Raw genomic sequence first — 27,594 nt, 5'->3', positions numbered from 1 at the left:
CATCAAATATGGTGTTTACTCCAAAATTTTGTTAGACAAATACTCAGTGTAAACTTAAAGATGGCGTAAATTGTTGAAGTAAAACTATTTTTTGATGTGACATATACTCAAAAATAAGTTTGAGTTTGGTGTAAATGGCTGGTGATGCCTAAAACTCATATAAACCAAAAAAATAATACTATTGGCCTTGGATGGAGGAAGTAGAGTACAATTTTTTATTTGCATTACAAAAATAATTTTATTTAAAATATAAACTTACTATATTGAAAATCTACTTTTAACATAACTATTTTTATTTTTTATTTTTTATTTTTTATTTTTATGTAATTTTAATTTATTTCAGTTTGAATAACATAATCGCGGTTAAAACAGAACTAAAAACAAATTCAAATTTAAGCGGGACCCACCTCTGTGTGCCTCGCACGTACACAATTCTCACGCGTACCATCGCACCATCTTCAAAATTCAAACATCAAAGGGCCCATTTTTGAAAATCCAATAATTCTGCACCAGTTAATCGCCTTCACCAACAACAAAACTCAAAATTCTCTCACTGATTTCTGTCTCTGTCGCTTCTACATTGCTTTTTTGAATGCGGAGTTAAAGCGAAGACGAAATCACAACCGTTCAATTTCAAAGGCTCCTCAGATCAAGTCAATTTCACAGAGAAACCAAAAAAGAGGGCTTTTGATAGGAGAGGAATGAATACGATGGGGCGGCAGAGATCAGGCGCGCCGGCGGCGCACCATCAGCGGCAGTACTCGGATAATTTTCTAGAGACTTCGTCCAACGGCAGATGGCTGCAATCGGCTGGTTTGCAGCATCTACAGTCGACAAATAACGCGGCTCCTCCAGTTCAGGTGCATTTCCTGTAGCTGTTTGTATGATTGAAATTGATCGGGTTGTAGATCCTTTTATTGAATGTAAAACCTAATTTTAGTATTAGTTCTGATTGAATTTCTGTTTATGCTTGGAAATATAGGATTTTGGGTACAATAAAGGTGGGGGTCATGGTTCAGGATTGTATAGGAGTTTGCAGGGACAGAGAAGTTACACTGGAAGCATTGACCTGTTTTCGGAGCCATTATCGCCGCCTGGGAATCTGGGAAGGCAGAACGTGGAGGGGCAAAATTCACCGAATGAGTATAGCCCGGGTCTTTTGGATCTTCATGCTTTTGATACGGAGCTTCTTACTACGGTATGATTTTAAGTAGGATTAGTGATTGCTGAAATCTCATTAGGTAGGATTTGTGTGGCTTGTTTCTGGATTATGTTTTGGAATGATGTAAAATTGTGTATTTGGGACTGACTGTAAAAGATGGGAGTCAGGCTGTGTTAGTGGTTCTTGTTGATATGACATGGTTGAGCTACTGAACTGCAGTTTCTAGAGTAACCTGATGTTCTGTTTAATTGATCGAGCCTCTTGGTGTTTTATGGTTTAATGATTTGAATGTAGTTATTTCATCCAATAAATGAATCTTCTAGTGTTAGTTTGTCGGGGGCAAGGGCAGTTAGGGGTTTGTAGCACGAATATGCGAATTAAACTCTTAAATGGCAGTAGCTTAAGAGAATTGATTGCTACCCAGATCACTAAACACTGATCTCTGGTCTATATGATGATTGCCTGATTCTTACTGATTCTTTTTTTTTTAATGTTCGTTTGGTCCATTTTGGGCGTGAATGATGGGAATAGGTGCCAGCTACTGGTTTATATGATCGCCCTTCAGAAAATCACTTTCCACGAGGCAGAAGTTTTGACGACTTGGACCCTTTCTTTGGAAACAATAAACAAGGTGGCAGAACCGGTGCTTTGCCCGATGGAAATGTTCTGAAAAGTATAGCAGCTGATAATGTGAAGGCTAGCAATGTGGCAAAGATCAAAGTAGTGGTATGTGCATTCTGCTTTCGTCATTTTGATATGTTCTCAACTCTTATGTTGGCTGGCTAGCAGTTCGCTGTCTAGACATGGGCAACCTCATTCATTGGTATAATACTTGCAGTCTTTGAGTGGATGAAGTTTTCCATTTGGTTATTTGATTAGGTTATGCACCTGTGTGCAGATGAATTCACCCTGTCAATACCATTTCACTCTTAATATTTCAATTGAAAAACGATGTTGTTGTGATTAATTATTTTACAGGTACGAAAAAGACCTCTTAACAAAAAGGAGTTGGCAAAGAGTGAAGAAGATATCATAGAAACTTATTCCAATTCTCTAGTGGTCCATGAGGCAAAACTTAAGGTTGATAAATTTTCAGATTTTCTTCGTTTATTTCTGCACTTTCTTGAAATGTGAAGCAGTTTTACTTTTTGGTTGCCTCAGGTTATCACTTATCATCATCTCAATTTTCTTGGATCTTACCTATTGTGCTGCAGGTTGACCTGACAGAATATGAAGAAAAGCATGAATTTGTTTTTGATGCTGTGTTGAACGAAGAAGTTTCAAATGACGAAGTAATTATTTAGGATAACTAAGCCTGATTTTGAGGTGAATTCACTGTTGTGTTGTGGATGTCCGAGTTTTTTCTAAATTGTGTTCTATATTTATCTTGTTAGGTGTATCGTGAAACTGTTGAGCCTATTATTCCAATAATTTTCCAACGCACCAAAGCCACCTGCTTTGCTTATGGCCAAACAGGTAATGAGTTGCATGGACTCTTAAAGCAGAATTCTATTTGTAATCTTGCTAGTATGTAGAGGATCTTAAGGCTCATGAAACTTACAGGTAGTGGCAAAACTTACACCATGAAACCACTGCCCCTTAGAGCAGTAAGGGACATCTTGAGGCTCATGCACCACACTTACAGGAACCAAGGATTTCAGCTGTTTGTCAGTTTCTTTGAGATATATGGAGGAAAGCTTTATGATCTGCTTGGTGATAGGAAGTAAGCTTTCTTACTCGTTTTGCACTATTTAAGTCTCAAATATATTTCTAACTACTGCTCTTGCAGAAAACTGTGCATGAGAGAGGATGGAAAACAGCAAGTTTGTATTGTGGGCTTGCAAGAGTACAGAGTGTCAGATGTGGAGATAGTTAAGGATCTCATTGAGAAAGGAAATGCAACAAGAAGTACAGGCACCACAGGTGCAAATGAGGAATCATCGAGGTCTCATGCCATTCTTCAGCTTACGATTAAGAGATCAGCTGATGGTTCTGAAACTAAACCTGCCCGGGTTGTTGGCAAGCTCTCCTTCATAGACCTTGCTGGAAGTGAGCGTGGTGCAGATACTACTGATAATGACAAGCAGACCAGGTATATATATCTTATTAGATTCTTCTTTATGCCGAAATTGATTCGACAGAGATTGCTATCTGAGACATAAAACTTGGCTCGGGAAGTAAAGACTAAAGACTTAGAAATTCTTATTTATTTTTGCCCTCTATGGTCATTGCCAATATTCTGACTACACAGGATGGAAGGAGCTGAGATTAATAAAAGTTTGCTTGCACTGAAGGAGTGTATTAGAGCACTTGACAATGACCAAGGACACATTCCATTTAGAGGCAGTAAATTAACTGAAGTTTTAAGGGACTCGTTCGTTGGGAATTCTCGTACAGTTATGATATCGTGTGTTTCCCCAAATGCTGGATCGTGCGAACATACCTTGAACACGTTAAGATATGCCGACAGGTTAGGCTGTGATCTTTTATGTTAATAGATAGGTTACATTCTGCTCCCATAGGTGGCCTCACACCTGCAACTTGTTTCCAATCTAGAGTAAAGAGCTTGTCAAAAGGAAATAACTCCAAGAGAGATGTTTTCTCATCAACCTCAAATCTGAAGGAGTCGATGATGCAACCCTCGTTGCCAGTCGCAGCACCAGCATCAAGTTTTCAAGATGATACGGGTGAAACCTGGACTGAGCAAACTGATAGGGAAGAATATGTCGAAGATGAGCCAGAGAAGCCATCATGGAAGAATATGAAAGCGGAATCTATTAGCTTCTCCAATCCAGATGATAAATTGAAGAGATCCAATGGCCAATCAAAATGGATGGAACCTCCTAAAGCAGAACCCAAACGTTCAAGCTCTGAAGATGATTTGAATGCCCTGTTGAAGGTAAAAGAATCGATCTATGGTTTTTAAACTTGAGGGTCTGCAGTGTTAGGTATTGATACTCTTAGAAATTTTCAGGAAGAGGAAGATCTTGTCAATGCTCACCGGAGGCAAGTGGAGGAGATTATGAATATTGCTCGTGAGGTTTGTGACAATCATTTTGTTATACATGGTTTCTAATTGCCCATCTGAAATCAATATGTGTTGTTTCACTCGGAGCAGGAAATGAATCTATTAGTTGAGGCCGATCAACCGGGCAATCAAGTAGATGATTATATCTCCAGGCTGAGTTCCATCCTATCTAAGAAGGCTGCTGCTATCTTAGAGTTACAGAATCGATTGGCTCGTTTTCAAAAACGCTTGAAGGAACAGAATGTCCTCGTCTCTTCAGCCTACTAATATTGGCAGGCATTTGTTTGATGCAGCTTGCGTGCGTGCATACAAAGGCGAGGAGGCTTGAGCTCATGTTAGCCTTTGGCTAGTTATGTTTGTATGCATATGTTTCTAAGCCAACCACAATATTTTTTCAGCCCATATTGTATAATCTTGAGAGTATTTGTACAAGTCGTGTGGTCTTTGCACCTTGAAATTTTCTGTTTTCTGCTTTTGTACTAGTGTAGTTGTATATAGCCCATGATTTGATTTTAGCTCTACTCTTTATATATACATGATTTTTTAAGGGTTGTTGGCATCAAAACACTTGAATTATTGCAGTTTTATTAGTCTTGTCTAGAGCCCAACAAGTTCCAACCAATTTTTCCAAAAGAATTTTTTTCTAGATAAAATTAATCAAAGTTATTAATGTCTTTCCTTTCCTCTTTCTATGAACAGTGATTTTAAAAGTTTATTTGTACTCTATTAATTTATTACTCCGTATATTGGTACTATGTCTCTCTTTATTTCACAATAAAAGAAGCTTAATTCTTTTTCTGGTGCAATGAGCTGAGTGTTTCATTTCATTTTTTTTTTCAAAAATCAACATTTTCTATGTTTCATAGGAGTACTACTTATTGATTTTGTTTTCATTTCACTTATTTACTTTATTTTTCTCTTATGGAGTAGTATTTTAATTTTTCTGTATTAAAGAAAGACAAGTAGAATGCTCAAACGAAAACAATTTTTTCGAAGAAAAAGGTGAAGATTCAAAGCAGGATTCCAAAAAGTATGAAATTTCCACCTAGATTCCGAAAAATACGATATTTCTACTTGTAGTCATTCTATTAATCATCTATCATAATACGAATAAGATCAAGAAAGTCATCATATTAGCAAATGAACATATTCTAAAACTTATTATATCATCTCTCATGAATGGACGCATGTTGGCATTCCACTCTTGCTTCCGGAGTTGGATTCCTTGCTGTGCACCTCAGCAGGGGCTGTTGTGCCTCACCCATCACCATTATTTAAATATGTAATTTTTTTAAAAAGATTTTGTTATTAATAAAATATATGTTTGTGTGTGCACAGCGGTCCTGTTGTGGTTGGAGCACAGCAGAGGATCCAACTCTCTTGCTTCGCCTTTTGGTGCGCATCCGAATCAAAATTTAGTATTTATTGGTTGTGAATACCTCACTCATATATATTTTTTTCATTTAACTACATATCAAATTTTTAAAATACTTACAATCAACAAAAATTTATTCCATGAAAAGAAATACAATTTGAATCCATTACATTATACAGTAACCATATTTCTTCATACTATATAGTAATAGAATAATTTGCATATGATCACACAATACTGCGTTCACGTCTTACCAACTGAGTTGCGTACAAATTCAGAGCTTCAAAGGCGCGAGGCTTCTCATGGAGCTGTAATTGGTCTCCGGCGCCAGCTTCCTCATAGAAGAGTTGAGGCTCCTCCGCCCCGACACCTGGAACTCCGAATACATATCCATCAGAAAATCGTCCACGATCTCCACGTAAGCCGGGCAAGTCAGGCGCGAGTAGTAGTGCAGCACCTCCTCCACATCCACCGCCTGATCGATGTCGCTCGAATCCGTCATCTCCAGATCTATCATCTTCTGCGCCAACACATCCGCGCCCGACCACCGCCATTTCGCCGCCTCCTCCTTCACGGTATGTTTCTCTTTCACCGCCGTCTCTGATCGATCCTCAATTTTCTTCTTCGTCACTGTTTTAATCGGATTAGAAATAGGATTAGGGCTGGAATTAGGGTTAGTTTCTGAGAAGATCGTGTAGCAATCATCTGAATTGTTGGTGTTGGTGTTGGTGTTGGCGTTGGCGGGGGATTTTGTTGGTTTGAGGTGTGTGAAGGATTTGGTGAGGAATTTCATGGTTTTGTGAATGGTTGATTTGATGAGTGGCTTTCCGTTTCTCGTGATTGGCTTGCTGCTCATCTTTATCAATTGCTATCACTTTGTGTGTGTGTAAAGTGGTGGAAAACTTCCAAATTGGGTTGTGGAGTGGGAGAAGTTGCAGGTTTTGTTTGGTAGAAAACAGAGATGGTGACAACAACAATTCAGGTTTCTTTCTATTGCCTTGAGGCAAATGGCAATTTGATGGAATGGGACAATTTTATGTGCTCTTTGGCCCACACTGTTTCTGTCTCCTTAGACCATGTGCTACGTTGTGTCGAAATGGCGTACGACGTGTGACGCAGCGTTTTAGAGGTCTGACATAATATGTAACATAGTTGTGCATGTAGATGACTATTTTTAGTTTTTTTCAAATAAGTAATGATAAAAAAAAATGAATAATGTGGGTGAAGTGCTTTGCAAAGCGCCAATCTTGAATAATTACAAGGATAAGTTAATAAAATATGAGATTTACTTTAAAAGTGAAATGCATAAGTAAAATAATTCCAATCTAAATTAGAGTACATGATATTAATCATATGGAGTCCAATTTGGTCACAAAATAAATGATTGTGACCATCACTCTCACTCTTCACTCCCAGTCAAGCATCACATGTGATTATTTATATTCTGATAATTATGAATCCAAATGTTTAACTAACACTTCTTCGTCACTGTTTTAATCGGATTAGAAATAGGATTAGGGCTGGAATTAGGGTTAGTTTCTGAGAAGATCGTGTAGCAATCATCTGAATTGTTGGTGTTGGTGTTGGTGTTGGCGTTGGCGGGGGATTTTGTTGGTTTGAGGTGTGTGAAGGATTTGGTGAGGAATTTCATGGTTTTGTGAATGGTTGATTTGATGAGTGGCTTTCCGTTTCTCGTGATTGGCTTGCTGCTCATCTTTATCAATTGCTATCACTTTGTGTGTGTGTAAAGTGGTGGAAAACTTCCAAATTGGGTTGTGGAGTGGGAGAAGTTGCAGGTTTTGTTTGGTAGAAAACAGAGATGGTGACAACAACAATTCAGGTTTCTTTCTATTGCCTTGAGGCAAATGGCAATTTGATGGAATGGGACAATTTTATGTGCTCTTTGGCCCACACTGTTTCTGTCTCCTTAGACCATGTGCTACGTTGTGTCGAAATGGCGTACGACGTGTGACGCAGCGTTTTAGAGGTCTGACATAATATGTAACATAGTTGTGCATGTAGATGACTATTTTTAGTTTTTTTCAAATAAGTAATGATAAAAAAAAATGAATAATGTGGGTGAAGTGCTTTGCAAAGCGCCAATCTTGAATAATTACAAGGATAAGTTAATAAAATATGAGATTTACTTTAAAAGTGAAATGCATAAGTAAAATAATTCCAATCTAAATTAGAGTACATGATATTAATCATATGGAGTCCAATTTGGTCACAAAATAAATGATTGTGACCATCACTCTCACTCTTCACTCCCAGTCAAGCATCACATGTGATTATTTATATTCTGATAATTATGAATCCAAATGTTTAACTAACAACTTGTTGAATTTGAAATAATGAGAAAATGTTTCAGCATTTATGTGGGGAGATATATTAATATGGTTAGTGGTAGGCACCTCACATTTGTTGAGGAGTGAGATGATGATTATAACAACTCATCAAAATTATTTTAATTGCTCCACAAGGCAGTCACTCTCATACAGTTATATATTATTATTATTATTATTATTATTATTATTATTATTATTATTATTATTATTATTATTATTATTATTATTATTATTATCATCATCATTATCATCATCATCATCATCATCATCATCATCTCTCCTTTTTCATCCTTTAGGAAGAACTTCATGTGGACGATAATATTATCATTTTCCCATAAAGATTGATTCCAATTTCCATCTCCAAAACGAACCTCAGGATGTAGGATAACCAAGATTCCTACATACAAATTCAAATATCAATCATCTTCTTTAATCTTAACTTAATAAAACATATAATAGTAATTAGTTACTTATATTTTCTTTTGACAATTAAGTTAATTGCATGATTAATATTAATGTAGGGGAGCACTAGGGTGCCCTTTATTTAGAGTCACAACGTACATCTAATTTGATGCTGCCATGTGGCACAAAACATGCGATATTTTATACCGCAGATTGCATTTTAGTTGTAGGTAAATTGCATTTTATAGTGTTGAGTTTTGCATTTTTACATAAGTTGTATTGTTAAGTTTTGCATTTTCACATATATAAATGCAATCCGTCTATATATAAAATGCAAATTAAACAGTCAATATCTAAAATGCAAAACTCAACAATAAAAAATGCAATCTGCATATAACAAAAATGCAATCTGCCGAAATTCATTTATAACTTCTACAAATATATATTGCATTTTAGTGTTTACAATATTACATTTTTGTGCCACATGGCAGCACCAAATTGGATGTACATTATAACTTTAAAATTAGTTGTTATACTAGTACATCCCTATTAATATATCTATAACTAATTGAATTACTAACATAAAGTTCTGCCAAATTTATAATTTAATGTATTCAATTGAGATCTAAAAAGCATTGTTTATTTGATTTCAACATTTTAGTCAGTTCACACAATCCTTATCTACTTTTTTCCCTACAATATTCATCAGAGAAATAGGATGGACAAATATGCAAACTTGTTTTACAAAATATCAAATCAAAGTCATCCCTGATTTTCATTAAAAGAAAAATGTGTACAATTCAGCATTGATTTGAAACTTCATCTACCTGTATCTTTATATCAACTTCTACCACTTAAACCCTTTCACACACACACCTCAGAGCTGGCCAAGAAATGAAGTTGGGACATCATGACAAGATAAATACATGTGTAACAGAACAGATGTATACAAAATGTATTTCAGCAATCCTTTGAGTAGAATATCAATTTCTGATGTTCAATTATTTACTTGTGGCTTCCTTATTCTTGTGAGATTTGAAAAACTGATGCAACAATCTGTGAACTTCACCATAATTATTGGTTGTAGGAACCAGATGACTTTTGATCCACTGTGGCAGCTTGTCTGTTGTGTGTGGAGTGCTTCTTTTAGTAGGATCAGAAGCATAACGTGCATCCACCAACAATATTGCTGCATAATCGTTCACATGCCGAATTGCTCTGCCTACAATCACCAATCAAGAAAATCTCGAATTAATTACAAACCGATGTAGATTATAGAGAACATAGCATAAAGTGAAGAAGCTTTGGCAGAGATGGTTAATTGCATGAGAAAATTGAGCTTCTTGAGATGGCCAACAAAGACAAACGATTTTCAGCAAAGATTTTTTATTTTTCTGTAGCAGCACTTACCAATGGATTGATTCACTGCTTTCATGCAAAGATTTTCATAGTACTCTTTTCCTCTCCCTTTACACCTTTTAAGGATTTGAAGCCCAGACTCGGCATCCCTACCACCACACGCAGTTTCGCTTGGGATCGTCTTGCCAAGACCCTCAATATGCTTCACCCTCTCCATTAACTCAACATCTGATGGGCTAGGATAGGGCAGTCCAACCATTACTATGCACCGACCAGCCCCATCACTAAAATTGATGCCTTCGGATATCTTGCCTCCGACAATGGCAAAGAGGATAGCACCATTGCAAGACGTGGAACCTGTGATGGACAACGTGTCAATTGTCTCTTTGTATTCCCTCAATACAGCTTCAACATCTGTACTCTTTCTTGGCTCTCTGAAAATGCGCTTCTTCTTCATGATCCTTGAAACGATTCCTGATTCCTTCCATGCATCATAGACCTGGCTCTCGTATTCGAATGATGAGAAGAATACAACTACGCCATCTGGAACAACTGTCACTAGATTAGACAGCAGAAGACCTAGTTCCCCAATCTGTGATTACGTCCAATATGTAGTAGTTAATCACCGGAAAAAAACATGACATTGAGAGATAGTAATACTTGATAAGGTCAGGTGTTATGGTAAAGGTCTATAGGGTTATGGAAACCAGGAAACCATGACAAAGTGAAAAAGAGGATTCCTCACCATGGTTGGTGAACTCCTAGCTTTGTAGCTAAAATCAAAGGACTGACCAGAAGGCCCGAGCTTAACAGCAACTGGCAAAATGTTTTTAGAAGGAACTATGTGTCCACATGAAAAGAAGGGTAACTCTTTTAAATGTAGCGACCGGAAAAGTCTTTCCTTGGTTTCCTCTATAGGTTGTAAGGTTCCGCCAGCCAAGACGACAGCATGGGCTTGATCCAGCACCTGCCCAAAAAATAATTTTACATTGATTCGAAGTGAAAATTTTGTCTAAGAATTCTGCAATCAAATAGTTGTAGCAAACAGGCAAACCTCAGAAAATATTTTCTCTCCAGTCAGCATAACATACTTTACATACCCTCCTTCCAGGCCGTTACATGTCTTCATTGGTCTCGAGACTATCATTTTCCCATCACTGTTATTATTGATCAAAGAGGAAAGCATATCTGCTAATGCTCTGAAACCAGAGATTGCACTTTCCTCATTAATTTCAGCATTTCCACCAGGACCGATATTTTGAGATAAGGCAAGTTTATCTCCATATCCACAGACCTAAGAAATTAAGAACATTCAAATTGTAAAAGTATGTGATGAAGAGATGTTAACTAAGATACCGAAACGATTCTACCTTGTAAATTATGTTGCTTTCCTTCACGTATTGTAGCAGTTTGACCAGGTTTATGTTGTCAATATTCAGAGCAAATAAGAATTCATTGATGGTCATTGTATCGCATGGAACTGGATGGTCAGTGCTGTTTACATGCTTCTCATCACAAGACAACATTCTTAGAAAGGCCCGAGTGATGATCATCAAAGTCTGGATATATCTTCGGTTTCCTGGTCCTAGAACATTACAAAATCTTTGGAAATATCCATCTAAGTGAGACTGCAATTGTTTCAACTGCAAAGGATGAGATACAATTGCAAATATTACAAACAGCCCATGATTAAAAAGAGAACATTTGTCAAAGAAATAATCAGATAATATGCTGGACTTAACAGCTATTCTGGAGATACAGTGAAGAACTTTAGTAGAAACACTTTTACTAATGCCAGCTAAAATAACTTTAGAATTTTACCTGGGACCATGAGATTCTTGCATCATACATACTGATGAGAGTGTCTGCTAGATTATGAGCTTCGTCTATGATAATAACGCTGTCTTTCAGATTTAAGCCCAAGGATTCACGCGATGATTTTGAAAGAAGAGACTGATATGGAAGAACCACAAGGTCAGCTGCAGGTAACATTTTTCTCGAACCATAGTATGGGCAACCTCCTATATCGCGTCCAATATGAACAAGATCTTCAATGTCCAGAGCCTCCATTTGAATAACTTCATTTGCGAACTCTTCTATCTTCTTCCTTCTTAACATTGGACATCCAGAAGAAGATTTGTTGCCACGAATCCTTTTTCCAGAACCCACCTTCTGCTTATATAAAATAGAGCTTCAATAAAACAGAATACATACGTGGCAGGGAAAAGGTTTAAGACTTTTAGTCATGATGGTTTCCGGGTTCCATAACCAACAAGGCTGCAGCCAACCATGGCTGCTTGATAACTGATAATGTATTCTACAACTGCCTCAAATTAATATCAAGGGGTGGTGTACAATTATCATAGAGCACTCATGTTAGGACTGTGAATAACATATGATTATCTTCATGTTGTGTATGAAATGGAAGATTCGTAGCTGAGAAACATGCTTATTATGGGAACAACAAAGTTTCTTAATTTCATTGTAATGTAGGGAGTATTATATTTGAGATAAAACATCTGTATACCTTCATTTTAGAAGCTTCATTTTTCTTATTCTTTTGGAGCATCGAGCATTTCTCATTTATGCGATTGGAACCCCCCAGCTTCAATACCTCTGAAAGTGAAGGTTCACCGTTATGAAGTCAAGCATCTATGAATTTTAACACCAAATTAGACCAGTATATGACATACCTTCATTGATACAGAGATTCTTCCTAGAACCCAAGCACACAACCTTCAACTCACTAGCAAATTTAGTCTTCCTCAGCTCTTTCATAAACTGCGAAAGCTGTGAATGCGTCCGACTGCAAAAATAGATCTTCAGTCGCGACTCCTCTTCCTTCCCAACCAGCTCATCCACCTCGTCCTCTTCCTCACTCGACAGCACACCATCCCCTCCAACATTCTTCCTTTTCGATTTCCCACCTACTTCCGATTCACTGTCATACTCTTCCAACAAAAACTCCACATCATCCACCTCACCGATCCCATCTTTCCCCTTTGCGCTTCTCTCCTCCTTCCCCCTACCCTTTTCACCTTCTCCACTACTATAGCTAGATAAATCTCTAACATTTTCTCCCTTTTTCCTCTTATGCATTATAGGTTTACTCTTGACTACATCAGCTTCTTTATTTGGCACAAAATTTCTAAGCCAATCCGGCTCATCATCATCTTCATCCTTACCCTCGCCCAACTTCTCCTTCCCATTATTCTCCGCGGTCTCCAATTTCTTCCGATCGACATGCCACTGCAGAGCACTGCATATCATGCTAAGGGTTTTTCCAGTCCCTGCAACAATCCAACCATCAAATAACGAATAAAACAAGGGAAACCGCATTGAATCGCAAATGTTAAATAGCAGAACCAACAATCGGGCCGCGGAAATGGCAAAACGCGTACCGGTGGGGCTTTCCAGCATCGAGAGGCCGCCTCTGTTGAGCGATTCGTAAAGGAATTTCATGAAATCCAGCTGTATCGAGTAGGGTTTGTAGGGGAACGCTGGGAATTCCATTGCACCGTTCTTCTCACAGCTTACCGAGTTGTACTCAACTGGGAAATCTTTCACGGTGAGTTCAATTTTCCCGCGTTTATATATATTCTTTTTCTTTTTCTTGTGTTCTCATTTCCTAAATTTATTTTTATTTTAATATCTGACACTAATACTATTAGCTTTATTAACTACCACTGCTACAAATTAATATCATAGATTCATAAATATCATAGTTTAATATATTCATTTTTGGTCAAATTCTAATCTCTCTGCTACTCCCTCCGTCCCCGATTAAGAGTCACACTTTTCCATTTTAGTCTTTTGTCCCCAATTAAAAGTCACACTTCATTTTTACCATAAATAGTAAGTAGGTCTCACATTCCACTAACTCAATTCACTCACATTTTATTATAAAACCAATATAAAAAAATGGATCTCACATTCCACTAACTTTTTTAACCAACTTTTCTTTACATTTCTTAAAACTCGTGTCCGATCAAAGTGTGACTCTTAATCAGGGACGGAGAGAGTACTTTAAAACTCAACTAAAGAGATAAGAGTACAAATTTGGGTTGCTATAGATCCGCTGCGTATAAGGAGTACTACCTCCTTAATTTAAAAATATAAATATTTGAAATAACACGGATTTTAATGCACAATTGGTAAAGTAAGTGAGAAGAAAAGAAAAATTGGTGAAGTAAGAGAGAAGACGAGTAAAATTAGCAAAGTAAGAAAAATGAAAAATAAAAAGTAGAGTAAAGGCCAAAATTGGTCCTGAACATATGGTCATTTTATATTTTTGGTCCTAAACATTATCTTTTGGATTTTTTGGTCCTGCACATATGAAAATTTTATCATTTTGGTCCTCCGTCAACATTTCCGTTAAAAACTAACGGTCAACGAGTTTAATCCCGATTTTGACCAAATTAAACTTTTAATTCTGATTTTTTACTCTCTAATTAATTTCCTAATTATTTTTACACTTCTATTTTCATCTTCTTCCTTCCCTATTCTAATCTTTCCCTACTCACACAAAACCTCCATTCTCAGAGATGAACACCATGAAAGGAAAGTTGTTGAAGAAGCTCAAGACGGTCAAGGATGCCCCCCTTGGCCGCCATTGAAGAATGCCCTGATTCAACGGAGCTGATCAAGGACCTCCGAGATGAAGAGACGGACCTCGATTCGCAGCTCACGGATGATAAAGAGAATGTCAATCCAGTGGAAAACGGGAATGTTGCTGAATCGAAGCCTCCTTCGTCGGAGATCGATGCGACGTCGTTTAGGCGGCCGGATTTGTACTCGGAGAGCCTCTTCGATCCAAATCTCCTCGCGGCGTTCGAGCAGGCGGTGATGGAGGTGAAGGCGAGAGAAGCCGAGAGAAGGAAGCGAATTGAGGAAGACGGCGAAGAGGAAGCACGCTATTAGTTTACTATTTGATCTTCGGATATCAATCCGGTCAACCCGACCTTCTTCCTGTAGGCCGAGCACCTGTTCGCCGTCGACGCCACCGCCACCACCCACCGGCGCGGCCTGGATCTGAGCCTTCTCAGGGAGGGAGATCAAAACAGGTGGCGCCGCGGCGGCGTGATGCGCCGGAGAGGAGGCGGTCAAGGGAGCGGGGAAGACGGTGGAATCGATGAAATTTGGAGGCAGAGACGGTGAGATTTTTTGCAAATTGGATAATATTTGGAATAGCCAATCTCAAAATTGGAAAGGAGGAGCTTGGAACTGTGGGCAATTTGAGAGGAGAGAAAGGAAGAAGATGAAAGATGAGATGAAGAAAGATTGAAGTGTAAAAATAATTAGGGAATAAAAAATCAGAATTAAAAGTTTAATTTGGTCAAAATTGAAATTAAATCCGTTGACCGTTAGTTTTTAACGGAAATGTTGACGGATGACCAAAATGATCAAATTTCCATATGTGCAGGACCAAAAAATCCAAAAGATAATGTTTAGGACCAAAAACATAAAATGGTCATATGTTCAGGACCAGTTTTGGCCTTTACTCATGGTAATCAAATCTCTATTCCTTTCTGCTCTTCCCGTCGTTGTATTCGTCCGATTAGATCCGTGTCGACTCAAATAGTAATGCGCGTGTGCTTGAATTTATAGGGCAAGGGAACGGGGAGCTTCGGAAAGAGGAGAAACAAGACACACACACTGTGTGTGAGGTGCGGCCGCCGCAGCTTCCACCTCCAGAAGAGTCGCTGCTCCGCCTGTGCTTATCCTGCTGCTCGCAAGAGGACATGTATGACATTCAATTTGTTGATCTAAATTACGTGTTTCTATTTCTGCGATTATGCTTTGGCTTTTCGATTGAGCATGATTTTAGTGGAATTAATTGCGGAATCCGTGTTTGCTATATGAAAATGTATGACTGTGATTGTGGGTTTTCCTTTTCATGATTTAGTTAGAATTAGAGCTATAATTGTTTCTCATTTATCGGCGTGATCAAGTGTGTTTGATTTTGTTTTGTATAATCGAATCATTTAGTTGAGCGATTTATGTGTGAAATTAATTGTGGAATCCGTGTTTGCTATATGAAAATGTATTAGTGTGATTGTGGATTTTCCTTTTCACGATATACTTAGAATTAGAGCTATAATTGTTCTCATTTATCTGCGTGTTCAAGTGTGTATGTGTTTGTTTTGTATAATTGAATCATTTAGCTGAGCGCTGTCTGTGTGAAATTTCACTTTAGACAACTGGAGTGTGAAGGCTATTCGCCGAAAGACGACTGGCACTGGGCGGATGAGGTATCTCCGCAACGTGCCCCGCAGATTCAAGACCAACTTCAGAGAAGGTTGCTAGCTTTTTGTCATACATATTTTTTCTGTTTCTTGCTTTTCATTATTAGCATTGTATTTATGTAGAATTTGTGATGAATGTAGGTACTGAGGCTGCACCGAGGAAGAAGGCTGTTGCCGCGTCTGCTTAAGTGCTGGAGATCGCTGTTGATTGGAGTTTCTTTTGGTATTTTTATAGACTAGAGAGCAAATGAATTTTGAAAGATGTCTGAATTTTGAGATACTTAGTTTCATGCTAATTATGTTGATGTACTTTGTTTTGAATTTTAATACATATGGATGAAAGACCAATCTTGTTTGTTTGCCTTGACTTTTTGATCTTGTTACAGTTTTATTCTTTAACACCTTGTTATTATTAGCAAAATAGGTTGGTGTTCATTTGGAGCTCATATCATATTTGTTACTACTATTATTATGAAGGATGGCTCTCAGCATTTTTAGTGAATTCTCATTTAGGCTTCTGATTAATATTTGGTGTGGTCTGTATTTGCATTTAGCACAGTTAATGTTGTCTACAGGCTTTCTGGTACAATCTTTTTTGGCTCATCTCCTTGGGCATTTTTGTCTACAAATGTGTTCTTGTCTATGTTTTATGGTTTTTGCATTCTTATTTCTCTCCTCTGAAAATCTGAAGATTTATGTCTCTTTAAATACCAAAATGAGCTTCTTTCTATAGAAAGTAGAATGGTAGGTTGTGTGCCGTTTTCGTTGTTTCTTCATGTTTTTTAAAATATACTTACAAAAGATGCCTTATATTTTGATTCATGGTTTTTTCAAAATCCAAAGTAGACTATTTATTTTGTACTCCATAAATGATTTTCTTTTGCCTTAGCAAAAATACATTGTATTCTAAAAAAATTTCGTCCAAGTAGTACGAATGAATTATGAGAATGGGTTTATTTTTTAGCTTTCTGTTGATACAATAATTGGTGACATTAGTTAAAAAAATGTGAAATCTACGCTTAAATTGGTGTTCACCACTCGGTTACATTGTATTTTGTATAAGGCGAATGAGTGTGAATCCGAAGCAAATAAAACATGTACTTCATAAAGTCAGAATAATAGAAATTGAAATATTACTGAGCCAACTATCAACATTGAACACTACTATTAGGAATACACAAAATGATTGCAAAAATGTACTGGTATTTGTTTTTTTTTCTTTCAATGGTCTTTGAAACTAAAGTTCTCTCTGTACACACTCGACAGATCTGATACCTCTCAACCAAAAAAACACTCTTTTCTTTATAGCACATTTTTTATCCCTCAAACTATCCTATCTCTATGTGGGATTGCCAAACTTCTCTTTGTCCTGATCCAATTCTCTGAAAACATGATCAAGTTCCGGAAATGAAGATAAAAGCAGCAGCTCGAGAAGATCGAAAGCTAGCTGCTTCATGAAAACGGATGACTGCAAGAACAAATCCAAACATTAACGACAACTACATCAGTTTCGGATTGAAGGAACAAAGACCACAAGTAACATAGATGATTTAACACTAGACAATGGCACTTTTTGGTGCTTCCAAACTCCCAAATCCACAAAATATTAGAGAGACTCCGTAGAGCATAGCCCATCATAATATATTCAGAGTTCGTGCTTGGCATTTAGGAAAGGAAGATAAACACGCATATGTAAGCATATTTAATTATAAGAAAAGTGCCACACATACAATAGATAGAGTTAACTGTTAGAGGAAATGCAGTTAAATTACGGTCACGATGATGCAAGTAGGATAACCTGAATGAAATAGTAGAGATCTTTTGCGCATTGCTCATATTCCTTACGTCCAACGAGGCCTACTATAGCTGATGGAGCCTTGTCTGCAGGAAATGTCTCAACTCATTACTGTCTCCAAGAAGGATCGATGAAAAACTCACTCAATTCCCTATGACTAACATTTGGAAAGGACAAACAAATATTACCAATCATCAATTCATAGACAAATTTGGCTCGCCGTTCAGCTTCCTGTTGTTGTATTTCCTCCAGAGTCGGTGTATCTCCCTTTTTAGGTGAAGAATTTGGAGCGGAAGATTGATCCACAGAGGATGTAGTATCAGGAGGAGGTCGCTGTCTCCGAGGGTGCTTAGTTATGAATATTCCATCAGGCCATAGTATCTGTTTATACCAGTCATAAATGATAATATTATAATCCATTTTTTAATTGGGGGAATAGGTCAGACAAACACATAAAGCATTAGAGAAGTGAGAACGCATATCATCCAAAATTTGACTCCTTGCATCCAGATTTAGAGCTCAAATTTGCTTGTAAGCAAACAGGAAAGCCCACGGTACTGGTAAAATAGATCTGAGATACCAAATTACCTTCTCCAACCGCCTAATTCCAGAAGCAACCACTGTTCCCCTACGTAAACGCTGTATTTTCTCAATCAACCAATCATCAAAAGCATCACCCATTCCCAATTGTAGAACCTGTTTCGCTACCCAGAAAGCTTTTCTCCTGTAACCACGACAATAGTGTGCAATTAAAGAGAGCCGCGAGGGGAAGTTATAGTGACTTGTCCATATGTATACAACAATCAATACCTGATCCATCCACCATCTTTAAGTTGTAAAATGACATCAACCAAATCGAACACATGAACATTAAGATTTGGCGGCACCCACTATTGGAAAAAGGAAAGGAGAAAAATCAAATGTGATTTTCAGCAAGAAAAATCAAGGAAAAGATATCAAGGTTTGAATTAAGTTATCAAGCATTATGCAACAACGTTACAATGAGAAAATACCATTCTGAAATTTAGATCCATTAAAGAATAGGCCATGATAGAAAATAGAAATTGACCTCACTGGGAAGCATTGGATCAGAGGAATCTTCAGCAGCAAGAGAATGTGATTTTTCATGGTCTCTATCCACAGTCTTTTCTAAATTACTCGACCGCTTTACGTTCTTTTGCTCTGAGTTTTTTGAGCCATATTCAGGCTTTTTTGATGAAGATGGAAGTTGACCTTTTCCTTTCAACCCTGATCCATCAGTAGGATGATCACCCTTGATTCGAGAAGCAGAATCTTGGTTTCCATGACTGAAAATTTCATTTTTGGATAACTGGTCATATACAGGCCCTACATTATCCCTGTAGTCCTTGATCTTTGGACGTGCTATTTCATCTATGTTAACTGAAATAAAACCAGCTGGAAACTATTAAAAGGGTTCATAAAGATGAAAAGAAACATGCAATTCAGATATTCACCTGAAAGAGTATCAATTATGGACAACGAGTCTGAAAATATATACATCTGCGATTCCATGATAGAAAGCAAAGTGGGACTCGTTAGTGATATGAGGTCTCTAACATGTTGGAAAAATGTAGGGCTAATTATAGTTTTTAGCCTGAACTTTCATCAAATTTCAGTGTATAGCCTAGCTTTGATTTATTTTCTATGTAGCCTGAACTATGGAATTTTGTCTAACTATAGCCAAAACCGCATCACAACTGTGGCAGTCAATAATTCTTGTCAAAATTACATCTGTAACTATAGTCAATTGGATGAGACTAGAGCCTAATGCCTTCTACACCAAAGGAGATTTCCAAGGACATGTAGACCAGGACCACCGGTGTGGTCGGAATCACACATGAAAGTTAGTGCAACAGTGCCAACTTTCAAGTGCAACACACCCATGGTCTGGTGACGATGGGCTACCTACCATTGGAAATTTCCTTTAGTGTAGAATACATTAGGTCACCTTTCATGGTTGTTTGTTCAGCACTTCGGGTCTAATTTTGGCAAAGAACAATGGCAAACATTGTTTGGGCATGATTGTGGCTATAATTAGACAATTTCTTAAAGTTCATGCCGTGTAACATATAAATCAAAGTTAAGGCCATAAACTGAATTTCGCTGAAAGTTCAGTCTGTAAACTATAATTAGCCTAAAAGTATAAGTCACATAATTTAGACCTGGGAATCAACACTAAGAAAATCCCAAACTTCGATTGAGCAGGAAATAGTTGGAAACTGCAGAAGTTTCTGCAAAACAGTGGAAATAGAGAAAGTTTAAAGATTGGACTTACAACAGAACAATTCTACTTATATTTACAATACATGTGTGCAACCATTGCAATCACAAGCAAGAAAAGTGATGTAAAGCAGAAAATGTTATGATAAAAGATTGACGTGGAGAAAATATCAGACAAATGAACTCATGATCTTTTAATGAACTAATTTTTTTATGTAAAAATTGTTTCGCAGCTTTTCCAAACTAAAATGCCTAACTATACAGAGCATTTTAGTTTGAATAAGGTGTCAACTCAGTCATTATTAAGAAAATTATTGAAGAATTTATAGTCATAAATTGTCCCACAACAAGTAAGTTATATTTAGCTTTCTAGGTTGGCTAAGTGCCACAGCCATAGAAATTATTAGAGATCTCATACTCTACCTTATCCAGAACCTACACGACGATACTCCTTTCCCACAAAAAGGGTGATGCAGAAAAGTAAAGCATATAACATCTTAACATGACAGCCCTTTCCACTGGAAACAGCATGCTTCCTTTAAATCTCAGACTGGCATCAGTCTAATCATGTACTACAGTACTACTACACACTTCTATTTCTGATTGCCAATTTAGGATTTTAATATGGATTACTATATTAGTTATCTTTGTGGGAAGGAGACAAGTAAATGAAAGTAAAATGTAAAATTATAAAGCATAAAGAAAATATATCAATATCAAGTCAAATAGTACCTTTAGATACTGGTCAAGCAATTTGCATCGTTCTTGGATGACAAACACATCTAAGCCAGTTGAGAGGAAATGCTTTGGTGGCAAATGGAGATTATATTCAGAGAACTCTTTCAAACGCCTATGTAACTCCACAAAGTGTTGATACCTGTAAGCAAAAGAAATAACATTAGCTTTAGAAAATTTACCTTTTTCTGTGACATGGTATTACTGTACTTTGAACTCACCATCTCCAATATATATGCATACCTCCTCAAATAGGAAGATTTTTAGCCCAACCACCCCCCACAACCACTTATTTTGAATGTCGTACAGAGAAAAATTACATCAGCTATTCAGCTGCTTAACTATTCTAAGTCTTATCTAAAACTCTAATTATTAGGATGAGTGCATGAATCCATACGCTATAAAGCCAAACTACCCAAAGAGAATGAAAAAACTGCTAAAAAGAAACATCTTGCCGGAAGTAATATATAACAACGTGTCTAGAGGACATCACACTACCTTCTTTTGATAGACCAACTGTGACTGTTCATATCTGTAACGGAAATGCAATAAACAGCAAAGGTTTTGGATCCGCTCTTTACAATATTGGCACCCCATACCTGCAAAGTAAATTAGTACCGTTAGCATCTTCAAGCATAAAACACACAATCAAGCATAGTCAAAATACCAAAAAATGTAAACTGGAAATGGAGTACCTCACATCTTAATTTAAAATATGAATCAGCAATTAGTGAAGTTTTTGCTGAATTAGCAGCCAGACTTTGACTTTCAGGTAAAGAAGCATAGGACATAGATGATGAAGTTGTAGCTCCACTATTAGTTCTACCCAATAGCTCTGTCTCCGAGTCCTCACTCGAGTCTCCAGGCTTGCCAGTCACTTTGGCGTGGCTCAACACATCCTGCCCTTCTCCTAATAAATAACTCGTTCGTTCTACCTCTTGCCAGACTTGACCATTATGAGTACTAGATCGAGATCTTTTCTTTGCAGACTTTGTTCTCTTTATTGCAGAACGAAGTTGACTGTTCTTAGTTTTTGTGCTCCTATGCCTGTCAGAAGTTTCGAGAGGATGATGAATGTGGCTGAAATTTCTTTTATTTTTACCATCCCAAACTTTAACCCCTGGGGAGTCAAGACCCGTAGCATTGATCATATCATCCTCCTCAGTATAACTACTGCTCCAGGATTCATCCTCATCAGAAGGCAAACTTTCAAGATCTTCCTCTTCACGTAAGGATACAGCATTGTCTTCCTCCGGCTTTCTGTTAAATCCAGAGTCCAACATATCTTTCCCATTCACTGTTATGCTCTTCTCCTTATTCTTCTGCGCGGGAAGACCATTTTTCTGCATCACTGAATTGGATACCCCCACTACAGAGTTTCTCTGTGAAGGATCAGGCAATGTATCTGCATCTTCCTTCCTTCTGTAGCCTCTTCCCATTGTCCACATATTTTCAAAATGTTCTGGAGCCAGTGCCTCAGTTTTTCTTCGAGAAAACACATCTAGGGCATTAGCCCATTCTCCCCCTGAGAGTTCTCTTTGAAGACCTCTCTCCTCACCATTATGGGTGTCTGGAAAAGAATTCCAAGAGCGAGTTGACTGTGTATCCATGGCAAGCAATGGATCCTTAGAAAGGAGTTCTCGATTCACGGCATCTGATTTATGACTATTGACCTCTTTCTTCTTTTCACCCTTCTTCAATTGTACCAGTTCAACACCCTTGACAGAAGGATCTGCTATTTGTGTGCTATGATCAGATGGTGCATTTGTTCTAGACTCTGATGTTGTGTTTGTCACCACACTTCCTTTTTCAACTTTTCTAGAAATAACAAAAGACTCTATTCTCTCATTAATAAACCTGCCATCAAATTTGATGCAGCAGAAAGATGTCAAATCAGGCAGAGCATTAAAACATAAGAGTGCATGTTGAGCATAAAAATAGAGATGTAGAATGTTAAGATATAATGAAGAACAGTGTGCTTACCTGGGGTTAGCAAGATTCAGAACTGGTCTTATTACAACACAAGCAAGTAATTCTCTGATAATATAGCGGAACAAAGAGCATCTCAGATCATCTGCCCTAAATGTAACTACAATAAGGCCATCCACAACATGCTGGAGAACCTGTTTACTCCAAAGTTAATCAAAAGAAAACTTAGTCAAGTAGGGGAAGCAAGCAACTATTTTCTGCTTATAGTTGTTAATCTGCAATGAATATACCAAAAGAGTAACAACCTTATGCTCAGCTTCAGCAGAAAATAAAATGGGATGCAGTTTGTTCTCAGCAGCCAGGAGAGACTTCAGTTCTATATCTCGCTCTTCAACGGTCAAAGATTTTGATTGATGTCTCTCAATCTTTGTCTTTGTTGAACGAAATAGCTCCAGCCTACGACATACAATTTTGATAATATCCCTGCAAAATGCAAGCAAATACTTGTCTAAAATGCCACTCATACCCTAGATTGAGAAGAAGAATTTTGATCAGTAAAATATCGAGGATTGTACCCTGTTAAAAGATCTATTAAATTAATATTTTTCATGCGATTTGAAATTACTCCAAGTACGCCATTCATGATCAATACGATCTCTTCTGGACCCTGTCTATCTGGCGTTATGCGTGAGTACCACAGATCCGTCACCCACTCAGAGACAATATGTCTAGTGAATTGATCAATTGCATCTTCAACAACAGGAGAGTTCACATTATGCTTCCAGTCAGACCTTTCTGTCTCAACTCTGAGGCCCTTAACCTTAAGCACATTTTTATCAGAAGAAATGTTTGCTGATGTTTGTTTGCTATTGTAAGTTGCAGATTTCCTCCGTATATCAATATCAAACGTCAAATAGCGAAGTGTGATTATTAACAAGAGAGCAGCAGGCAAGTTGACTAGAACCGAGGAACTTGTTACTGCAACAAGAAAAGGAAATTAATTTCTAAACAGTGTGGACGGGAAATTAGAATCTTGCAAGTCTCATTAAATAAACAAGACTTAATATATTTTTCGGATAATCATATCTAGGCTTGAGACTGTTGGTTTCGAGAAGTATTCTATATCGAAGTGCTCTGCGTGATAAGGTCTTTCATAAAGTAAATACCAAATGGTAGCTGAGTCAATGGACATGGATACCAAATAGAATTAACATACACCTTCCAGATTTCTATTAGCATCTAAGAAAATGATCATTATGATAGAAATATCTATTTCTCACTTGGTGCCATTCTTCAAAATGCTACTCCTCATCCTCAAGAAAGCAAACATAACACAGAATATATAATGCTCTCTCAACCACAAGTAACTGAATGTAATAAAGCATCAGTATGTCATAGTAAGCACAGTGGTGACAGTTGATTTACTGGAAGATCAAATTTAACAAGCAGGTACAACTACCAACATCAAGGTAGTAGTTAGAAAACTAAGTTCGAGAAATGCATAGGCCAACAAACAACAATCAACAAAAAATTGTTTGAAAGTCCTCATAATAAAATGTAACTTCAGTTCCTATTGCAAATAGCTCCACAATTCCCCAAATCTCACACTCTTACAGTCTCATCTCCAAGTATGTTTATGCAGGCAATCACCAATTTGCTTATCTAACTTAATCAACAAATCAGGTTGAGTGAACATAAGCAAAAATAGGCTATGAAAGAGATGGACAAGAACAATCACTTACATGACATGAGGTATGACAATCCAACAACACTTACGATCACAAAAACAATCCGCTTCTTAGCTTCCTCGACTAGGTCGCGAACACTCACACCTTTCCCCTCGCTGCTGCTCATTCTGCCCACCACCAATCGTCACTTACTGCCACTTCTCAAACCTCAAACACTCATCTAAAATTCGATCAACATAAACCACAAAACCGATGATTCAAAACTTTATAATCCCCGCAATCGGATTCTCCAAACATTCTTCACGCGATCACTCCAACCAATCTCAGATCGAGCTGAAGAAAGAATTCGATTCTAGCACGGCACGCCATTTTCCTAACAAATCCACTCAAACGTCGCAGACCACTAGGTTTTCAGTGCACTACAGTTGCGGACTGCTCTCTCCCTCTCTCTCTCTCTCAATATTTACAACGGAGAATAAGTTATGAATTCCGAAATCTGGCGGTAGGTTCGGTTAGGGTTTTAATCATCAGCAGTAAAGCAATCTAATCAACGCTTCCACGTTCCGATTCGAGGATTGCTTAGAAGCTGACAAGTATTGTAGTTGTAGGAGTATAAGACAGAGCATTGCGCCATTGATGGTGACTGACAGTTTGGTAAATTTCACAGCAATTTACCAGTTCGGAAACTCGTTGTCCGCGGTTGGAGAAGCGGGCCCTTCTTCGAACTAGTGCGGGCCCGGGCCGGCTGAAGAACACGATTCTCTCTCTAGATGTATACCTATTTACGGATTTACCCCTGTCCACATTTCTAATTCAAATGTTTGAATTTACAGTCTAGAACTAGCAGTATCTATATGTATTTTTTATTAAATGAGTATCTAATTAATTGCTTCTATAGATATTCTATACTAGGGATGTAAATGGGGCTAACCCGTTTACGTTCGGGTCAACCCGCTCGGGTTGCCGGGCTATTCGGGTTATGAATTTTTGGGGTCATAAATTTTTAACCCTAGCCCGTCGATTTTCGGGCTAACCCATTGGGCTATTCATGTCTAAAAACTTTCGAAAATAATCTCGTAATCAAATTTTTCTCAATAAAATGATTTTAAATTTTAGATATTTTTTCTTCTTAGTGATAGAATCATATAAAATCTTCAAATTTTTCATAGTTTTACTCAATAATAGTTGTGAGAAGCCTTTCATCTCGATCAACTACAATTTAAACAAAAATAATTCAAAATTAAATCAATTCACTTCAATTAAAGCTTGTGCTCGTGTCATTATTTTGGCAATTTTCCATAACTAATTCTTTATGAAAATAAAAAATCATATCTTACATGAATTAGTATTAAAATGATAAATATATTTAAATTTTGATGGGTTAATTCTTAATTTTGTATTGATTTATGTTGGTGGTAGCAAGACAGTAGTGACATTATGACATATGATGGGGCAATGACATAATGAGTTGATGTGAAACTCAAAGTTGATACTATGAGATTGAGTGGGAAAATGTAGAATGTAGATTGAAAAAGACTAATTAAAAGTCCCTAAAACTCAATATTTTTTAATTAAAAGTTGCAACCCGCCGGGCCAACCCGCAACCCTTCGAGCCAACCCATTTAACCCGTCAACACATTTGGGCCAACCCGTTTAGCCCGTTTTGTATTCGGAATATGAAATTACAACCCTAACCTGCTCATTTTACCGGGCTATTCGGGCCAACCCACGGGTTTCGGGTTGAATTGGCATCCCTGTAGGACTATACTATTTTTCACTCCATAAATTTTTTTAATTACCAAACTATATTACTTCCTCGTCCCTAAAAAGTATGAATTGTTTCCTTATTAATTACTATCGGGAAAGTATGAAATTCTAATTTTAGAATAGTTAAGCAACACATTACCATTGAATATCATTTTATTTACGACTTATTCAATTACACTACACTACTAAGAGCATCCACAATAGGAGTCATCTCGCACTCCATCGATAGCGCCTATTGCGCGCGGAAGGTTGTGGGATGGCGCTCTCTCGGCGCCTATTGCGGGCCGAGAAGAAGCCATCGCGAATTTTTTATTTTAAAATTTTTTATTCATCCCTTTTATTCTTTTGAGTGTAAATTTTCCCGAAGTATGTTTTCAATCTTCGTAATATCTCGTGATTGATTTTGAGTGATATTTTCCATAATTCCTTCCAATCTTCTGAAATTGCAGAATCTTCTTCCAACATGTTTTCCCTCTTGTTGGTGCATGTATGTTGTTACTTTGTTAGGAATAGTAAATCATAATAAACATTATGTGATTTCTTTTGAAATTCTGATTTTGGTCAACATTGGATATTTTAGTTGCGCTTCCGTCAAAGATCGGTTTATCTCCAAATATGATATATTTTCCACATCAGAATGTAATTATGCTTCAGAGGAGTGAGCAATGAAAAATGAAGGAGCTCCAAACGGTTTTGGCAAGACGTACTACAACAGTCTGATGGACGATAAAGGATTACTCTTTGTGGACCAGCAGCTCACAACTACAAACGCTACGAGGTCTTGGGTCTCAGCTAGGGATGTCAATCAGGCTAGCCCATCGGGTTTCGGGCCAACCCTATTCGAGTTGCTTGTCGATTGGGTGCGGGTTAATCAGGTTGTGATTTTTTCGGGTTATAAAAGTTCAACCCTAACCCTGAAGCTCGGGTTTCAGGCTAGCCCAGCGGGTTAATCGGGTTGCTACAGATAAAATTAACATTCAATCAATCCAATAAATAATGGTGAAAATTAGTTATATTTATAAAAATGTAAAATATTTAATTATGATAAATTTGAGATATATGCTTGAACTCAAACATAAACATGATCAAATACTAATATTTGAGATTTATGCAAAATTCGGTCATGGCCTCTCCATCTCTTTTGTAACTCCCATTCCATTACCATAATTTTGGGAATATTTGGGAAAAAAAAATATGGCTCGATCATGGCCTCTCCACCTCTTTTGTAACTCCCATTCCATTACCATAATTTTGAGAATATTCAATAACCTAATTAATTATAGTATTAATATTAGGTAAGATATTGCACGTTCTTTTAGTTAAACTTAGCATTTGTGATATTTTAATAAAAATTGGGAAGTGAAAAGATTTTTAACAGAAATAATAATGCTATCACGATTTTTGTCATTCTCATTTTCTGAGAAATATGTGTGTGGTTCTCTGTTTTTGTATGCTGATTTTTTTTCATTTCGACTCGAATTTGAAGTGTTTGTTGTGATTATCAGGGAGTAGAACAACTA

General features: G+C 37.3%; 5 protein-coding genes across 5 annotated transcripts; 2 read left to right on the top strand and 3 right to left on the bottom strand.

Annotated features, from left to right (window-relative positions):
* The first annotated feature begins 499 nt into the window (after window positions 1–499).
* LOC125207935 (kinesin-like protein KIN-13B) lies at window positions 500–4,737 on the top strand. The gene is made up of 12 exons (XM_048107456.1): window positions 500–860; window positions 983–1,198; window positions 1,694–1,888; window positions 2,141–2,242; window positions 2,377–2,454; window positions 2,557–2,638; window positions 2,726–2,885; window positions 2,952–3,254; window positions 3,414–3,632; window positions 3,719–4,061; window positions 4,137–4,202; window positions 4,281–4,737. The coding sequence occupies exons 1-12, from the start codon at window positions 702–704 to the stop codon at window positions 4,455–4,457; spliced, it is 2,100 nt and encodes a 699-aa protein (XP_047963413.1). The 5' UTR covers window positions 500–701; the 3' UTR covers window positions 4,458–4,737.
* A 941-nt stretch (window positions 4,738–5,678) lies between these two features.
* Window positions 5,679–6,575, bottom strand: LOC125207873. The gene has a single exon (XM_048107374.1). The coding sequence runs from the start codon at window positions 6,419–6,421 to the stop codon at window positions 5,840–5,842; it is 582 nt and encodes a 193-aa protein (XP_047963331.1). The 5' UTR covers window positions 6,422–6,575; the 3' UTR covers window positions 5,679–5,839.
* Window positions 6,576–9,199: 2,624 nt separating this feature from the next.
* Window positions 9,200–13,268, bottom strand: LOC125207871 (ATP-dependent DNA helicase DDX11). The gene is made up of 9 exons (XM_048107373.1): window positions 13,076–13,268; window positions 12,368–12,964; window positions 12,202–12,290; window positions 11,496–11,846; window positions 11,045–11,317; window positions 10,729–10,968; window positions 10,420–10,641; window positions 9,726–10,266; window positions 9,200–9,537 (listed from the first exon to the last, which is right to left on the bottom strand). Exons 1-9 carry the CDS (start codon window positions 13,185–13,187, stop codon window positions 9,317–9,319), a joined length of 2,646 nt encoding a protein of 881 aa, XP_047963330.1. The 5' UTR covers window positions 13,188–13,268; the 3' UTR covers window positions 9,200–9,316.
* A 999-nt stretch (window positions 13,269–14,267) lies between these two features.
* Window positions 14,268–16,286, top strand: LOC125206486 (60S ribosomal protein L37-3-like). The gene is made up of 4 exons (XM_048105736.1): window positions 14,268–14,525; window positions 15,282–15,417; window positions 15,871–15,972; window positions 16,061–16,286. The coding sequence occupies exons 1-4, from the start codon at window positions 14,268–14,270 to the stop codon at window positions 16,105–16,107; spliced, it is 543 nt and encodes a 180-aa protein (XP_047961693.1). The 3' UTR covers window positions 16,108–16,286.
* Window positions 16,287–17,035: 749 nt separating this feature from the next.
* Window positions 17,036–24,974, bottom strand: LOC125204884. The gene is made up of 15 exons (XM_048103644.1): window positions 24,362–24,974; window positions 23,195–23,597; window positions 22,925–23,102; window positions 22,674–22,813; window positions 21,386–22,547; window positions 21,189–21,289; window positions 20,688–20,832; window positions 19,898–19,966; window positions 19,190–19,235; window positions 18,784–19,115; window positions 18,525–18,604; window positions 18,303–18,438; window positions 17,903–18,095; window positions 17,718–17,800; window positions 17,036–17,387 (listed from the first exon to the last, which is right to left on the bottom strand). The coding sequence occupies exons 1-15, from the start codon at window positions 24,471–24,473 to the stop codon at window positions 17,259–17,261; spliced, it is 3,309 nt and encodes a 1,102-aa protein (XP_047959601.1). The 5' UTR covers window positions 24,474–24,974; the 3' UTR covers window positions 17,036–17,258.
* Window positions 24,975–27,594: the final 2,620 nt, after the last annotated feature.

The sequence above is a fragment of the Salvia hispanica genome, chromosome 2, assembly GCF_023119035.1.
Source record: "Salvia hispanica cultivar TCC Black 2014 chromosome 2, UniMelb_Shisp_WGS_1.0, whole genome shotgun sequence".
In the NCBI taxonomy this organism is placed as follows: Eukaryota; Viridiplantae; Streptophyta; class Magnoliopsida; order Lamiales; family Lamiaceae; genus Salvia; species Salvia hispanica.
The sequence above is the reverse complement of the archived record's forward strand: the minus strand, read 5'-3'. Positions and strand labels throughout refer to the sequence as shown.

Excerpts from the sequence above, each read along its gene's own strand:
- LOC125207935 (XM_048107456.1), top strand. The coding sequence starts at position 702 with ATGAATACGATGGGGCGGCAGAGATCAGGCGCGCCGGCGGCGCACCAT. Across the intron at positions 2,243-2,376 it reads TCCATGAGGCAAAACTTAAG|GTTGACCTGACAGAATATGA; the intron begins GTTGATAAATTT and ends ATTGTGCTGCAG. Across the intron at positions 3,633-3,718 it reads ACGTTAAGATATGCCGACAG|AGTAAAGAGCTTGTCAAAAG; the intron begins GTTAGGCTGTGA and ends TTTCCAATCTAG.
- LOC125207873 (XM_048107374.1), bottom strand. The coding sequence starts at position 6,421 with ATGAGCAGCAAGCCAATCACGAGAAACGGAAAGCCACTCATCAAATCA.
- LOC125207871 (XM_048107373.1), bottom strand. The coding sequence starts at position 13,187 with ATGGAATTCCCAGCGTTCCCCTACAAACCCTACTCGATACAGCTGGAT. Across the intron at positions 10,642-10,728 it reads GAGAGAAAATATTTTCTGAG|GTGCTGGATCAAGCCCATGC; the intron begins GTTTGCCTGTTT and ends TTTTTTGGGCAG. Across the intron at positions 10,267-10,419 it reads CTAGGAGTTCACCAACCATG|ATTGGGGAACTAGGTCTTCT; the intron begins GTGAGGAATCCT and ends ACGTAATCACAG.
- LOC125206486 (XM_048105736.1), top strand. The coding sequence starts at position 14,268 with ATGCCCCCCTTGGCCGCCATTGAAGAATGCCCTGATTCAACGGAGCTG. Across the intron at positions 15,418-15,870 it reads TGCTGCTCGCAAGAGGACAT|ACAACTGGAGTGTGAAGGCT; the intron begins GTATGACATTCA and ends ATTTCACTTTAG. Across the intron at positions 15,973-16,060 it reads CAAGACCAACTTCAGAGAAG|GTACTGAGGCTGCACCGAGG; the intron begins GTTGCTAGCTTT and ends TGATGAATGTAG.
- LOC125204884 (XM_048103644.1), bottom strand. The coding sequence starts at position 24,473 with ATGAGCAGCAGCGAGGGGAAAGGTGTGAGTGTTCGCGACCTAGTCGAG. Across the intron at positions 22,548-22,673 it reads CTGAATCTTGCTAACCCCAG|GTTTATTAATGAGAGAATAG; the intron begins GTAAGCACACTG and ends ATTTGATGGCAG. Across the intron at positions 18,096-18,302 it reads GAATTAGGCGGTTGGAGAAG|ATACTATGGCCTGATGGAAT; the intron begins GTAATTTGGTAT and ends TGGTATAAACAG.